General features: G+C 37.6%; 1 protein-coding gene and 1 pseudogene across 4 annotated transcripts; both read right to left on the bottom strand.

Moving 5' to 3' along the window:
• Nucleotides 1-457: 457 nt before the first annotated feature.
• Nucleotides 458-2,450, bottom strand: LOC109260794 (spindlin-2). Of its 4 annotated transcripts, none has more exons than XM_053891560.1 (2): nucleotides 2,071-2,450; nucleotides 458-1,426 (listed from the first exon to the last, which is right to left on the bottom strand). In XM_053891560.1, exons 1-2 carry the CDS (start codon nucleotides 2,340-2,342, stop codon nucleotides 628-630), a joined length of 1,071 nt encoding a protein of 356 aa, XP_053747535.1. In that variant the 5' UTR covers nucleotides 2,343-2,450; the 3' UTR covers nucleotides 458-627. The 4 variants fall into 4 exon arrangements, with proteins under 4 accessions (XP_053747535.1, XP_053747536.1, XP_053747537.1 ...); XM_053891561.1 differs by having other exon boundaries at nucleotides 2,179-2,450; XM_053891562.1 differs by having other exon boundaries at nucleotides 2,132-2,245.
• A 6,369-nt stretch (nucleotides 2,451-8,819) lies between these two features.
• Nucleotides 8,820-9,512, bottom strand: LOC109260790 (CCR4-NOT transcription complex subunit 7-like; annotated as a pseudogene).
• Nucleotides 9,513-14,231: the final 4,719 nt, after the last annotated feature.

The following is a 14,231-nucleotide window of genomic DNA, read 5'->3' as shown; positions in this document are numbered from 1 at the left end:
CCAGATTCCTGCCAAATACCTCTTCCCGCTCCCCCTCCCCCTTGCTCTAGACCTTGCGCTAAGTTACGTTGAGCCCCTCTCTACTCAAGGCATTCTGTTTGTTTTCCTCTAAGCCCCAAGATCTCATTCTCCGTTATTCTCCACCCCCTCCCAGTTGTGTGCCTCTCTCTATTAGGCCATCCCTCCCCCAGGGAGCCTCTCCATTTCTGGCCCTGCCCCACCTCTTCCTAGGCAGTCACCTTCCCTTCTCCCTCCCTCTACAGCCCATCTCTAGTTCCTTCTCCTCCACCCTCTCTAGACCAGACCAGCTAAGTTCTATTCCATTTTTAGATGACTGATTATGATACTAGCTGAACTTTATTCACAGCCTGCATTTATAGCTGTCCCTTCCTTTCATGCCCCATCCACCAAACACACCCAATCTTTTCAACATGACAAAGTCCTTACACACAGCATGTCATGTCCACATAAATTTGTATTTTTCAAAACAAAACAACAGTTATGCTGGCAAAGATGTTGAATTAACAGGGACCCTTAAGCTTTCAATACACTGAAAAGCAACATTATTTTGCATATCTACAAAGTATACATTTGTTCTCACAAATGTGGCAAAGTGTACCCTAACAGTTAGGACTTTTTCACCAAATCATAGACATAGATATGGAAATCATCATCAAACTTAATGAAATACACAGAGGGTTTGGCTTCCACTTGGTGAATGACCTTGCCTGTCCTTTTGGAGCCATCTTCTTTGGTATATTCCACATGTTTACCTATGAGGCCATCTATAACTCCTTCTGGCTCCCTCTCTGTTGGAGGAGACTCACTGGACTCTGGCATGATACGGAGGTCTCCTTCTCTGTAATCATCTAGAAGCTGGTACATGTATAAGACAGGATCCTTCTCATAGGTAATATAAAACCAGGCTTTCATGATAGGTGCTTGGGCTAAGACCATTCCCCTCCATTCATCTTTGGAACCATGCTCACCCTCAAACATATGTTCCACAGCTTTCCCAATTATGGTATTTGCAAGGTGCACATCTGTGACTCGAGAACATGGCACCTTATCAGGAAGGATTTTAAGCTTTAAAATCCTTTCATCTCTGTGAAGTTCCAGTCCATAGACACAGTCAATCCCATCATATTTGACCAGGTAAAGAGAGGGATTGATAGGCACCTGATCCAGAACGGTTCCTTTCCACTGCGTGATGGGCTCATTGCCTTCTTTCCATCCGTGTGAAATTCTGCAGCCCACTATGTTCCTTCGGAGCTGGGATGAAGGTCTGCCCCTCTGCTTCTTTTGACAGGTCTTTTTCTTCCTCATATTTGCAGATGCAATGTGGTGATCATCAGTTTCCCTGGTTTCCTGATCTGCAGCTGCCTTTTTGTGAAGGGTCTTCATGCCTGCAGGAGGAGGAAAGGGGCTAGGGAGAAATATTTGGTGTATTATAGTGTGAGATTTTTTTCCCTTTGTATCTCAAACTTCTTGGGCACCAGGTACATTCAGCCCAAATCATTCTAATGTGTCCAGCTGGAATACTGGATATCAAAAGACTATTGCATGTTTGTCTTCAGTGCCCTCCCTCCAGGCTTCTTTGGCTGTGCTGCAGCATTAGAGAGGCAGTGAATGTTGTGGTCCTGGTGGTTGAGGCCCCAGATAGAGGGAGCAGGCTCTTTTGCATAATGCCTGATCCTCTGTTGCCATCCTAGGACCCCCACACCAAACACGACTATTCACCATTTCTTAGCCTCCACCTCGTTGCTCCATTTCTACTAATGTCACTCCGCCTGCCCCCTGCCCATGGCCACCTATTCTTAATCCCTTTTGTCTCCCATCCTCATGCCTTCTGCCTGGTGTTCACCTCTCCTTCATGCCTCTTTCTGGTCATCCCCATTTTCCTGTTGAGCGCCTATAACAAACGTATTTTCATGCCTGGCTACCTTTGTACATCATCCAGGTGCTCTTCAATTCCCCCAAACACACACACACACACACACACACACACACACACACACAGTCCCCAAATCACCCTTTTTACTCTCCCTCATAACTCATCAGAATACCGACCCCAATTTTCTTGCTGGACACCCACCAACCCAATCCTCCCGTTTTCTAGTCCAGTGCCCACCTCCCCACGTCCGGGGATCACGGGCCTCACGTGCCCAAATGGGACACCTTGCCGCGCTGCCTCCGCTGTGAACCTGCGGCAAAAGAGGATCAGCAGACGATGAGGTGAGTGCTTGCAGGAGCTGAGAGGGGAGGATCCGTAGGCAAGAAGTTATCTTGGAGCGCTTTGAGGAAGGCGGAGATGGAGACGGTGTCCCCAGCACTCGGCTCATGGGTTCTCAGTCTCACTGTTGGCGGCAGCAGCACTGCCACATCTGGCTCCCACCAGACACAGCCGCCGCCGCAGTCTCCTCCCTCTTCCCGTAGCGCAGCTTCCTGCCAGGAGAGAGGCCTCCCCTTCCTGCCAAACACCGCGCTCCCCCACCCCATCCTCAAGTCTCACAACCACCGCTGCCCTAGGCCTGGGAGGCTCTCCTTGGCTCCCAGCCCCGCCCCTTTCCTAAGCAAGGAGCCTCCGGGACCACAACCCCTCCCTCCCTTGGCACCCACTCTTCAGGTCGGGGAGGCTCCCAGTCTCCTCCCCACAGCCCACACCTCAGTGCCCTTGCCCCATCTGCTTTCTATCCTCGAGGAATCTGCCTTTTCTTTTCCCCATGCCCATCTAGAGTTATTATTTATATACAGAAACCTTCCTTTCCTGTCATTAAAAGCAATTTGAAGTAGGAGGAGAGAAAAGCACCTCAGTCTGCCATCTTGACCAAATCTCGAGATAATTACCAGACTTTACATCTTGAGGATTTTTTTCCTTCTTTTTTACTTTTTCCTCCCTTTTAAAATTCTTCCACTGATTGCAAAAGAATTGCATGCACAGTGTGGACATTGTGTAAAATTCAGAAAATTCATCTGAATAAAATAATCCACTTCTTATTCCCCAAGGCTTGCAGCAAAATATTAACACTTTATATCCTTCAGCCTTTTTCTAATCTCCTAGTAATCTGGGATTAGTTTGCCAAATCAGTCATTAAAAATTCTTTTTACAATCATTTTTTATGACATTTGAAAATACAGTATATATAGCAATACTAGAAATACTAAACACTCTCTGTTCAAAATTAACTTTACTTATTTTTATTGAAGCCTTTAAAAGTAGAAATAAGCTGTAATATAATATAATACATATATTATGTTATATTATATAATTATATAATTATATAATTATATAATTATATAATTATACATGGTATATATTATTTATATAATATAATAAAATATAATTCCCTTTTTTCTTTAGCCCAAATTCTATTCATTTCTCCCTCTCTAATGCTTACAATCATCATTCAATTTTTGTATATCCTAACGATCTTTAGATGTATATAGATTTAAATATACTATATATTATACTATACTATATATGGTATATACTATATATGGTATATAAGATATAAAATATGTAATAAATATGGTATATACACTTGTGAATGGGTATTGTGCATTTTCTATATCTTATTTATTATAATTTTTTTAATGTTTTTATTTTTGAGAGAGAGAGAGAGAGAGGAAGCAAGAAGAGGAAGCACAGAGACAAAGACACAGAAACCGAAGCAGGCTCCAGGCTCCAGGATCCTAGCTGTCAGCACAAAGCCTGAGTTGGATCTCCAACCCACAAACTGTGAGATCTGACCTGAGCTGAAGTCAGAAGCTTAACGGACTGAGCCACCCAGGGGTCCCGGCATCATATTTATTATTTTATTATTTTTTTAAATATGAAATTTATTGTCAAATTGGTTTCCATACAACACCCAGTGCTCATCCCAACAGGTGCCCTCCTCAATGCCCATCACCCACTTTCCCCTTCTTCCCACCCCCCATCAACCCTCAGTTTATTCTCAGTTTTTAAGAGTCTCATATTTATTTTTTAAATGTACTGTGGGGAGAAAAATAATAGTTCTCTTTCAATGGCTCACACCTGACATTTCTTGGAAATGGTTCTGGATCATTATAAACCAGGTGTATATACTATACAACTCATAAGATTTATGATGTCTCTATACTTTATAAAACTAACCAATCCTGCACTTAGTTACAACCTTATCTGGCACTTTTTTTTTTAATTATATAAATCCCCTCTGTAGATATTCAAGAAATATATTCTTTTTTTCTTAATGATTACACTGTCAGCAAGTCTCATATAAAACTCTGATATGTCTCATAATCTAACTTAGCTGAGCTTTATTTTAAACATAAGTTTTATCAAACATACGCTATTTTTCTGCAGCTTGTTTTGTTAATCAATATTTATTTTTTTTTAAATTCATGTTATATCTCTAACATTCTTTGTTACCTTTAAACTCTATCGCAGAATATACATGTATGATGATATATAAAAAATGCTTATAAAGTTTTCCAAAGTAGCTTTATTATTTTGCTTTCTTACCAGCATTGTACAGGAGTTCTATTTGCTCTGAATCCTCCTCAGCATTTGGTAATGTAAGTATTTTTATTTTAGCCACACTCATTGGTGTGCACTGACAAGTTGTGCTATGGTCTTAATTTGTATTTTCTTAATGATTAATGATGCTGAACATCTTTTCGTAAGCATATTTGTCATCTGCATAATTTCTTTGTTAAATTGTTTTTTCTGAACATTTGTCTTTTAAAAATAATTTATTTTTTAATGCTTATTTATTTTTTAATGTTTATTTTTGAGAGAGAAAGAGTGAGCATGAGCAGGGGAGGGGCAGAGAGAGGTGGGGACAGAGGATCCAAAGCAGTCTCTGTGCTAACAGCAGAGAACCAAACACAGGGCTTGATCCCATGAACCATGACCTGAGCCTAAGTTGGATGCTTAACTGCCTGAGCCACCCAGGAGCCCTTAAAAAACTGGGTCTGGGTTTTCTTATTGTAGAGTTTTGAGGATTTTATATATGTGATTTGTAAATATTTTTTCTTCCTGTCTGTGGCTTGTACTTGCAGACTTTTTACTGTGTTCTTCACAAAACAAGTTTTTAATTGTGATAAAGTGCAATTTTTTTTTCTTTTATGGACTGCTTTGGTTCTATATCTAAAACTCTTTGTGAAACCAGTGTAGATTTTCTCTAATGCTTTCTCCTCTAAATTTTAGAGTTTTACACTTTACTTTAGGTCTATGACCCATTTTGAGTTAACTTTTGTTTAAGATATGAGGTATATGCTGAGATTTGTTTCTTTTCATATAGTTGCCTAGTTTTCTGATACCATTTGTTAAAGACTACCCTTTCTTCATTGAATTGCCTTTGCCCTTTGTCTAAAATCAGCTGACTACATTTTGACTCTATTTTGGCCCTTTCTGTGTTATTCCACTGAACAAGTTGTCTATTCACCAACTCCCACTATTTTTCCCCAAGCTTTATTGACACATGATTGACAAAAATATAGTATATGTTTAGGTTGTACCACATGATTTTTAAAAGGTGTGAAAGGTGGTATTTTAATATACCTTTACATGGTTAAAGAAATACTGCAATCAAGTCAGTTAATGCACTCATCACCTCACATAAATTATTTTTTATTTTTGGTGATAACCCACTTTCTTAATTACAAAGCTTTAGAATAAGTCTAGAAATTAGATAGTGTGAATTTTCCAATGTTATTCTGTTTTTTTTCTCTTTTAATATACTTACTTGGCTCTTCTATTAACTTTGACTTCATGTACAAATTTTATTTTATTTAATTTTTTAATGTTTATTTTTGAGGGAGAGATAGGGAGAGAGACAGAGTGAGTGGGGGGGGGGGGGCGGCGGGGGAGGGAGAGACACAGAATCCGAAGCAGGCTCCAGGCTCCTAGCTATCGGCACAGAGCCCAACATGGGGCTTGAACACATGAACTGTGAGATCATGACCTGAAGCGAAGTCAGACGCTTAACTGACTGAGCCATCCAGGCGCCCCAATCTCATGTACAAATTTTAGATTAAGCTTGTTGATATCTAAAAGAAAAACAAAACAAAACAAAACAAAACAAAAAAACTCTTGATAGATTTTTTTTTTCAGTCTGTAGATCAAACTGGGAAGTATTGATGTCCCAACATTATTAGTATTCTAATTAATCATCACGTGATATCTCTCCATTTACTTAGGTTTTTTATTTCTTTCATCAGTGTTTTGTATTTTTCTGAACACAGATTCCTTCACATATTTTGCTATATTTATTAAGTACTGAATTTTTTGGTGCTAATATGAATGTAATTTTCAAATAATCTCATATTCCATTTGCTTAATATCAGTATATACAAATGTCATTAACTGTTTTATATTGGCTCTACATCCTACAAAGTTGTTAAACTCATTTATTAATTTTAGGAGTTTTTTGGAAGATACTTTGAGATTTTATACATAGACAATCATTGTCTGTGAACAGAAAGAATTTTCTTTTAAAGTTTTATTTATTACAAGCATGTAGGCCTTTTTGAGGGGTCTTCTATAATCAATTTCCTTTTTTTCTCTTTTGGTTTTATTGCTATTTTTTATGTGAGTATAAAATATCTTAAATAACGTCTTGATATAATTATGGCTTTTAAGACAGCACTTCATAAAATGTACATTATATACATGTGAATTATGGCATTGGAAAGAATTTCAGAACTGTGGTGTTATCTCTATCTTCAGCCACTTTCCAGCTATATTCAGTTATAGTTGGAGCTGATGACAATGGAACAGTTAGAACTTTTCCTTCCGTCAAGGCAAAATCACCTGACTTAGGAAGCATAAGGTCCCTATAGAGACCCACCCTATGGTAAGAATTTGATCTCTCTTGGGCTATTTCCTCTTACTACTATCACCTAGCAGAACTACCATGAGATAAAGTTATAGGCATCCAGCTGTCAATCCAGAATCTTCTTCAAGAAACAAGGCAAGAAACGGGCCCCTGGGTGGCTCAGTTTGTTAAGCATCCAACTCTTGATTTCAGCTCAGGTCATGATCTCATGGTTTGATTTTGAACTCTGCATCAGGCTCTGTACTGGCAGCACGGAGCCTGTTTAGGATTGTCTCCCTCTCTCTGCCTCTCTCTCTCTCTCTCTCTCTCTCTCTTTCTCTCTTTCTCAAGATAAATACACTTAAAAAAGATAAACAAGGCAAGAATTTGGGGGATCCAAGAGCTCTCAAGCAGTATTTCTTGCTTCAGATTTTTTCTCTGCTTCTTTTATCACTATCATCATCATCGTCATCATCGTCATCATCATCATTTTCCTCATCCCCACCATCATTATTGCCTTTATTTCTTATCCCCACTTCTCTCTGTGTCTCTGCACTTTTCTTTTCTTTTCTTTTCCTTTCTTTTCTTTTCTTTTCCTCCTCTCATTGGCCTGGTTTGGACTTCCAGTATGATGCTGAAATGTGGAGGTGAGAGGGGTCATTCTTGCTATTTTGAAAGATTCAGTCTTTCACCATTAAGTATGATGTTAGTTGTAGATTATTTATGGATGTCTTTTATCACATTAAGGAAGTTCCATTCCATTTGTTGTTCACTGAAAGTTTTTTTTTAATTGCAAATACATGTTTAATTTTGTCAAGTGCTTTTCCTCCACTTATTGAGATAATAATATAATTTTTATTTTCTTGTTTGTAAGGAGAATTGATTTCATTGATTCTTATAACAACTTTATTGAGATATAATACATATACTATAAAATTAACCTTTTAAAATCATACAATTCAGTGGCTGTTAGTATTTTACAATATTGGGCAACCATAACCACACTTGGTTTAAGAAAATTTCCATTTCCCCAAAAAGAAGCTTTGTGCCGATTTGCAGTCACTGCCTATTTCTCTACAGAGCCCAAAGACATAGGCACCCACAAATCTATTTTCTGTGTCTATAGATTTGCATATTCTAATCAATTTATATAGATGAATCATACAATATATGATATTTTGTGTCTGGCTCCTTTCATTTAGCAAGATTTTTTTCAAGGTTCATCCATTTTGCAGCCTGTATCACTTATCACTTAATTTATTTCCAAATAAATATCCATTGTATAGAAATCCCATACTATTTATTTATTTATTTATTTATTTTTAACGTTTATTTATTTTTGAGACAGAAGAGACAGAGCATGAACAGGGGAGGGTCAGAGAGAGAGGGAGACACAGAATCCGAAACAGGCTCCAGGCTCTGAGCTGTCAGCACAGAGCCCCATGCGGGGCTCGAACTCACGGACCGTGAGATCATGACCTGAGCCGAAGTCGGATGCTTAACCGACTGAGCCACCCAGGCGCCCCATATTTATTTATTCATCAGTTGATAGACATTTGCGTTGTTTCTACCTTTTGGCTGTTGTGAATAGCATTGCTATGAATATTTGCATACCAGTATTTATGTAGATATAATGTGTTCATTTCTCTTGAATATACACCTAGGAGAGTCATATAGTAACCTAATGTTTAACATTTCAAGGAACTGCCACACTATTTTCCAAAGAGGTTGAACTATTGTTTATTCCCATCAGGAGTATGTGAGGGTCCCAATTTCCTCTATATACTAACACTTGTTATTGCTTATCATTTTATTAATGACTGATGATGTTTATCATTTTTTACTGCACTTACTGACTGCTAGTATATCTTCTTTGGAGAAACATCTATTCAAATAATTTGCCCATTTTTAATTATATTTTCCTTTTTTTGACATAAGATTTTTAATGTTCTCAACCTAAAAACCAACTGAGAAAGAGGCACTACTGATGTCTTCATTTTTGTCTCATTTTCAAAAAAGTCATTCCTGTGAACAATCAGATCCTGCCTGATGTTGTGGTCCTATCAGTTCCAGCTGTAACTGTTGAGCAGCTTCCCGTAAACCACCTTTGAGATTTTTTGCAGTTCTTCAGGGAGTACTTCACATCATAAATTATTAGAAATAAATAATTGAAGGATCTCAAAGAAGTCAAGTTCTTCTTCAGGCAAGTTAGAGTTGGTCAGGATTTTGATTAAATAGCCAAAATCATAACCACTGTGAAATTATAACCATTTGACCCCTTTGCAGAGGACCACTCCTGATGTCATAAGAAGTTCTGTGAAGTAATGGGTCTCAATTCCTTCCTCACGTTTTTAAAAATGGATGCCAGATGTTTTTAGTATCATTATAGAGTCCTGGGAATACATGTACTCCATCAAATTAAATTTAAAATTAAACTACCAAGTTGAAGTTGTTGGAGGGTATTCTCTTTGCTCACTCATAAATGTCAGTTCTAGCCAACTTATATTTAAGAAGTCTACATTACATTGCAATAGTTGGTACTGATAGTCAGCCTTACTCCTAAATTCTTGCAGCCACACCCAGAAAATCAGTATCCATAGCAACGTAATTATATTTTCAGATAACTGAATGAATTTTCTTCATCTCTTCATACAGGTTGCAAGCCCAAACTTCACAAATTATTTGGTTACGATCTAGAGTTACTGCTGGCATAGTGAGAGCAGAAAGTAGTCTAGATGTCAAGCATCAAAATGTTACACTTGATTGAAGATTTGTTTGTTTCATAAAACACTTTATTTTTTAATTTTTGTACTTTTGCCCTTGATCTGGCACTCCTCTTCTTCCTCCTCACCATAGAGACAACAACCATCTGTAGTGTAGGTGGCAGTAGCTGAGGCAGGAGCGAGTGCCCCAAAGACACTTCATGCCCAAGAATTGGGAAAGGGGGTGCTGGCCTACACAACACCATGCTGTATCCTTGCCTCTTGCACCCATATTTTTTTTCTTTATTTTATTTTTATTTAATTATTTTATGTATTTATTTATTTTAATATACTTAAAATCAAGTTAGCTAACATACAGTGTTTACAGTGTGCTTTTTAATTCAGGGTAGATTCCCATGATTCATTGCTTACATACAACACCCAGTTTTCATCCCAACAAGTGCCCTCCTCAATATCTATCACCCATTTTCCCCTCTACCCCATCCCCCATCAACCCTCAGTTTGTACTCAGTTTTTAAGAGTCTTATGTTTTGGCTCCCTCCCTCTCTAACCTCTTTTTTTTTCTTCTTATCCCCCATGGACTTCTGTTAAGCTTCTCAGGATCCACATAAGAGTGAAAACATATGGTATCTGCTTTTCTCTCTATGACTTATTTCACTTAGCGTAACACTCTCCAGTTCCATCCACATTGCTACAAAAGGCGAGATTTCATTCTTTCCAATTGCCACATAGTATTCCGTTGTGTATACAAACCACAATTTCTTTATCCATTCATCAGTTGATGGACATTTAGGCTCTTTCCATAATTTGGCTATTGCTGAAAGTGCTGCCATAAACATTGGGGTACAAGTGCCCCTATGCATCAGCACCCCTGTATCCCTTGAGTAAATTCCTAGCAGTGCTATTGCTGGGTCATAGGGTAGATCTATTTTCAATTTTTGGAGGAACTTCCACACTGTTTCCCAGAGCAGCTGCACCAGTTTACATTCCCACCAACAGTGCAAGAGGGTTCCCGTTTCTCCACATCCTCTCCAGCATCTATACTCTCCTGATTTGTTCATTTTAGCCACTCTGAGTGGCGTGAGGTGAAATCTGAGTGTGGTTTTGATTTGTATTTCCCTGATGAGGAGTGGTGTTTTCTTTTATTATTGAATTACAAGTATTCTATATATTCTGTACATAAGCCCCTTATCAGATACATGATTTGCAAATATGTTCCCTCATTTTTTTCTTTATTGATAGGTATTTTTGAACACAATTTTTAAAGTATTTTTAATGTTTATTTCATTTTTGAGAGAGAGAGAAGGGAAAGGGCAGAGAGAGAGGGACACACAGAATGTGAAGCAGGCTTCATGTGAGCTGAATGTGAGCTGTCACTACAGAGCCTGATGTGGGGCTCAATCTCAGGAACTGTGAGATCATGACCTGAGCTGAAGTCAGACGCTTAACCGACTGAGCCACCCAGGCCTTCTAAGGCAGAAAAATTTTAAATTTTGTGGAATTTTAATCTATTTTTTGTTGCTTGTGGTTTTTTTTAAATATATATATATATATATATATATATATATATATATATATATATATTTTAATTACAGAGAGAGTGTGAGCAAGCAGAGGAGGGGCAGAAGGAGAAAGAGAGAGATAATTCCAAGCAGAATCCCATGCTAAGCATGGAGCCTGATATGGGGCTCTATCTCACAACCATGAGATCATGACTTGAACTGACATCAAGAGTTAACTGATGCTTAACTGACTAAGCCACCCAGGCGCCCCACTTGTGTTTTTTTAATGAATTTTCTATCGTTTAATTCACTAGAGAAAAATGGAATCCCTAAAACAAAATTCTTCTCCCTTTGGCAAATTAAATCTGAAAGAATTTATAGTCCACTTTTCTCACTGTCCTCATTTCTTATTTTGTTCACTCTCATTAGGAATTGCTTCACTCACAGAGTTGCAATTCCTTTGTTCACAGCAGTGGCCTGGAACATTTTCCACTGAGATGGGTGAAGCTCCCTCAAACCCATCTATAATTGGGATAACCCAACCGATTTGTCTCACTGCTCTGGTTTTCTGAAGTTCATAATAATCAGGAGAACATACAAGTATGTCAATGGATCTTACACCCACAAAATGCAAACTAATGCCAATCCATGACATCAGCTTTTTTCCAACCAAAGTTATATCTCTTGATCTCAGCATTTGGTATAATCCAGACCACATTAGTGTTGGCAGTCAAAGAACCTAGCATAGACTTAATGTTTTCTTGGGAAACAGGAGTAGGCGAAGGAAATAGTAGAGGGAAAATCAAAGAGGTGTTTCATATACTTCCTTTTCTATGAGACAATTGTTTTTATGAGATGATCACATTCCTTTTTACACCATTTTTTATTTAAATTTAAGTTGGTTAACATACAGTATGTTTCAGGTATACAATTTAGTGATTCAACACTTACATACAATACCAGATGATCATCACACACAAAAAATGCCCTCTTTAATCTCCTTGTCCACCTCCTGTCAAGTAACCATGAATTTATTCTCTCTAGTTAGGAATCACTTTCTTGGTTTCCTTCTCTTTCCGCCCCACTATGTTCATTTGTTTTTTTTTTTTCCTTAAATTCCACATATAAGTGGAATCATATGGTATTTGTCTTTCTCTGACTCACCTAGTTCTATTAGCATAATGCTCTCTAGCCCTATTTACAGCAATGAAAATTGCAAGATTTCATTCTTTTATGGCTGAATAATATCCCATTACACACACACACACACACACACACACACACACACACACACCACATTTTCTTTATTCATTCATCAGTAAGTGGACACTTGGGTTCTTTCTATAATTTGTTTAATAAAGATAATGCTGCTATAAACATCAGGGTGAATGTATCTCTTCAAATCAGTATTTTTATATACTTTGGATAAGTACCCAGTAGCACAATTGCTGGATAATAGGGTAGTTCTCTTTTTAACTTTTTGAGGAATCTCCATGCTGTTTTCCAGAGTGGCTGCACCCATTTGCATTCCATCAACAGTGTAAGAGTGTTCCTCTTCCTCTGCATCCTTGCCAATACCTGTTGTTTCCTGTTGTTAATTTGAGCTATCCTTACCGGTGTGAGGTGATATCTCATTGTAGTTTTGACTTCCATTTCCCTGATTATGAGTGAAGTTTTAGCATTTTTCCATGTGTCTGTTGGCCAGCTGTATGTCTTCTTTGGAAAAGTTTCTATTCATGTCTTCTGCCCATTTTTAAATTGGATTATTGCTTTTTTGGGTGTTGCATTTTATAAGTTCTTTATATATTTTATGAAATTAAACCTTTATCAGATATATCATTTGCACAAATCTTCTCTGGCTCCAAAGGTTGACTTTTAGTATTGTTGAGTGTTTCCTTCACTTTGCAGAAGTTTCTTATCTTGATGAAGTACCAATTGTATATTTTTGCTTTTGTTTCCTTTGACTCCGGAGACATGTCTAGTAAGAAGTTCCTATGGTCAATGTCAAAGACGTTATGGCCTGTGATCTCCTCTAGGATTTTCTTATCTTTCATGCTTTCCTATCTCACATTTAGGTCTTTAACACATTATGAATTTATTTTTGTGTGAGAAAGTGGACCAGTTTTATAATTTTTCATGCTGCTGTTCAGTTTTATCACCACCATTTATTGAAGAGACTGTTTTTCCCCCACTGGATATTCTTTCTTTGTTGAACATTAATTGATCATGTATAGAAAAGTTCACTTCTGGGTTTTAAATATGTACCATGTATCTATGTGTCTATTTTGTACCAGTATCATACTGTCTTGGTCACAACAGTTTTGTAATATTACTTGCAGTCTGAAATTGTGATGCTTCCAGCTTTCCTTTCCTTTCTCAAGATTGCTTTGGCTATTCAGGGTCTTTTGTGTATTCATACAAATTGTAAGATTGTTTGTTCTAGCTCTGTGAAAACTGCTGATATGTAGATTGCTTTGGGTAATATAAGCATTTTAACAATATTTGTTCTTCCAATCCATGGACATGGAATGTTTTTCCATTTCATTGTGTCATCTTCAATTTCTTTCAGCAGTGTTTTATGGTTTTATTCATACAGATATTTTACCTCTTTGGTTTAGTTTCTCTTTCTGTTGCTTCATTGTTAGTGCATATAAATGCAACAAATGTTGGTACCTTCATTTGGGTACCTGCAAATTTACTGAATTTGTCTATCAATTCTAGTAATTTTTTGGTGGAGTGTTTAGGGATTTCTGTATAGAGTATCATGTCATCTGCAAACAGTGAGAAGTAGAATTCGTCCTTGCTGATTTGTATTTCTTTTTCTTTGTGTTGTCTGATTGCTGTGGCTAGGACTTCCATTACTATGTTAAATAACAGTGATGAGAGTGGACCGTCTCTCTCTTCTGACCTTAGAGGAAATTCTCTCAGTTTTCCATATTGACAACGATGTTAGCTGTGGAGTTTTTATACGTGGCCTTTATGATGTTGAGGTATGCTGTCTCTATTCCTACCTTGTTGAGATTTTTTACCATGAAAGGATGTTGTACATTGTCAAATGCTCTTTCTGCATCTATTAAAGGGTCACTTGGTTCTTATCATTTATTTTATTAACGTGGTGTATCACATTGGTTGTATTTGCAAACAGTGAACCACACTTGCATTCCAGGAATAACTACCATTTGATCATGGTGAATAATTCCTTTAAT

The sequence above is a fragment of the Panthera pardus genome, unplaced genomic scaffold (assembly GCF_024362965.1).
Source record: "Panthera pardus isolate Hobbes unplaced genomic scaffold, ASM2436296v1 HiC_scaffold_27, whole genome shotgun sequence".
Taxonomy (NCBI): domain Eukaryota; kingdom Metazoa; phylum Chordata; class Mammalia; order Carnivora; family Felidae; genus Panthera; species Panthera pardus.
The sequence above is the reverse complement of the archived record's forward strand: the minus strand, read 5'-3'. Positions and strand labels throughout refer to the sequence as shown.

Coding starts and splice junctions, on each gene's coding strand:
- LOC109260794 (XM_053891560.1), bottom strand. CDS start 2,342: ATGAGCCGAGTGCTGGGGACACCGTCTCCATCTCCGCCTTCCTCAAAG. Junction 1,427..2,070: donor TGTCCAGCAAGAAAATTGGG/GTCGGTATTCTG, acceptor ATTTCTCCCTAG/CCCCTTTCCTCCTCCTGCAG.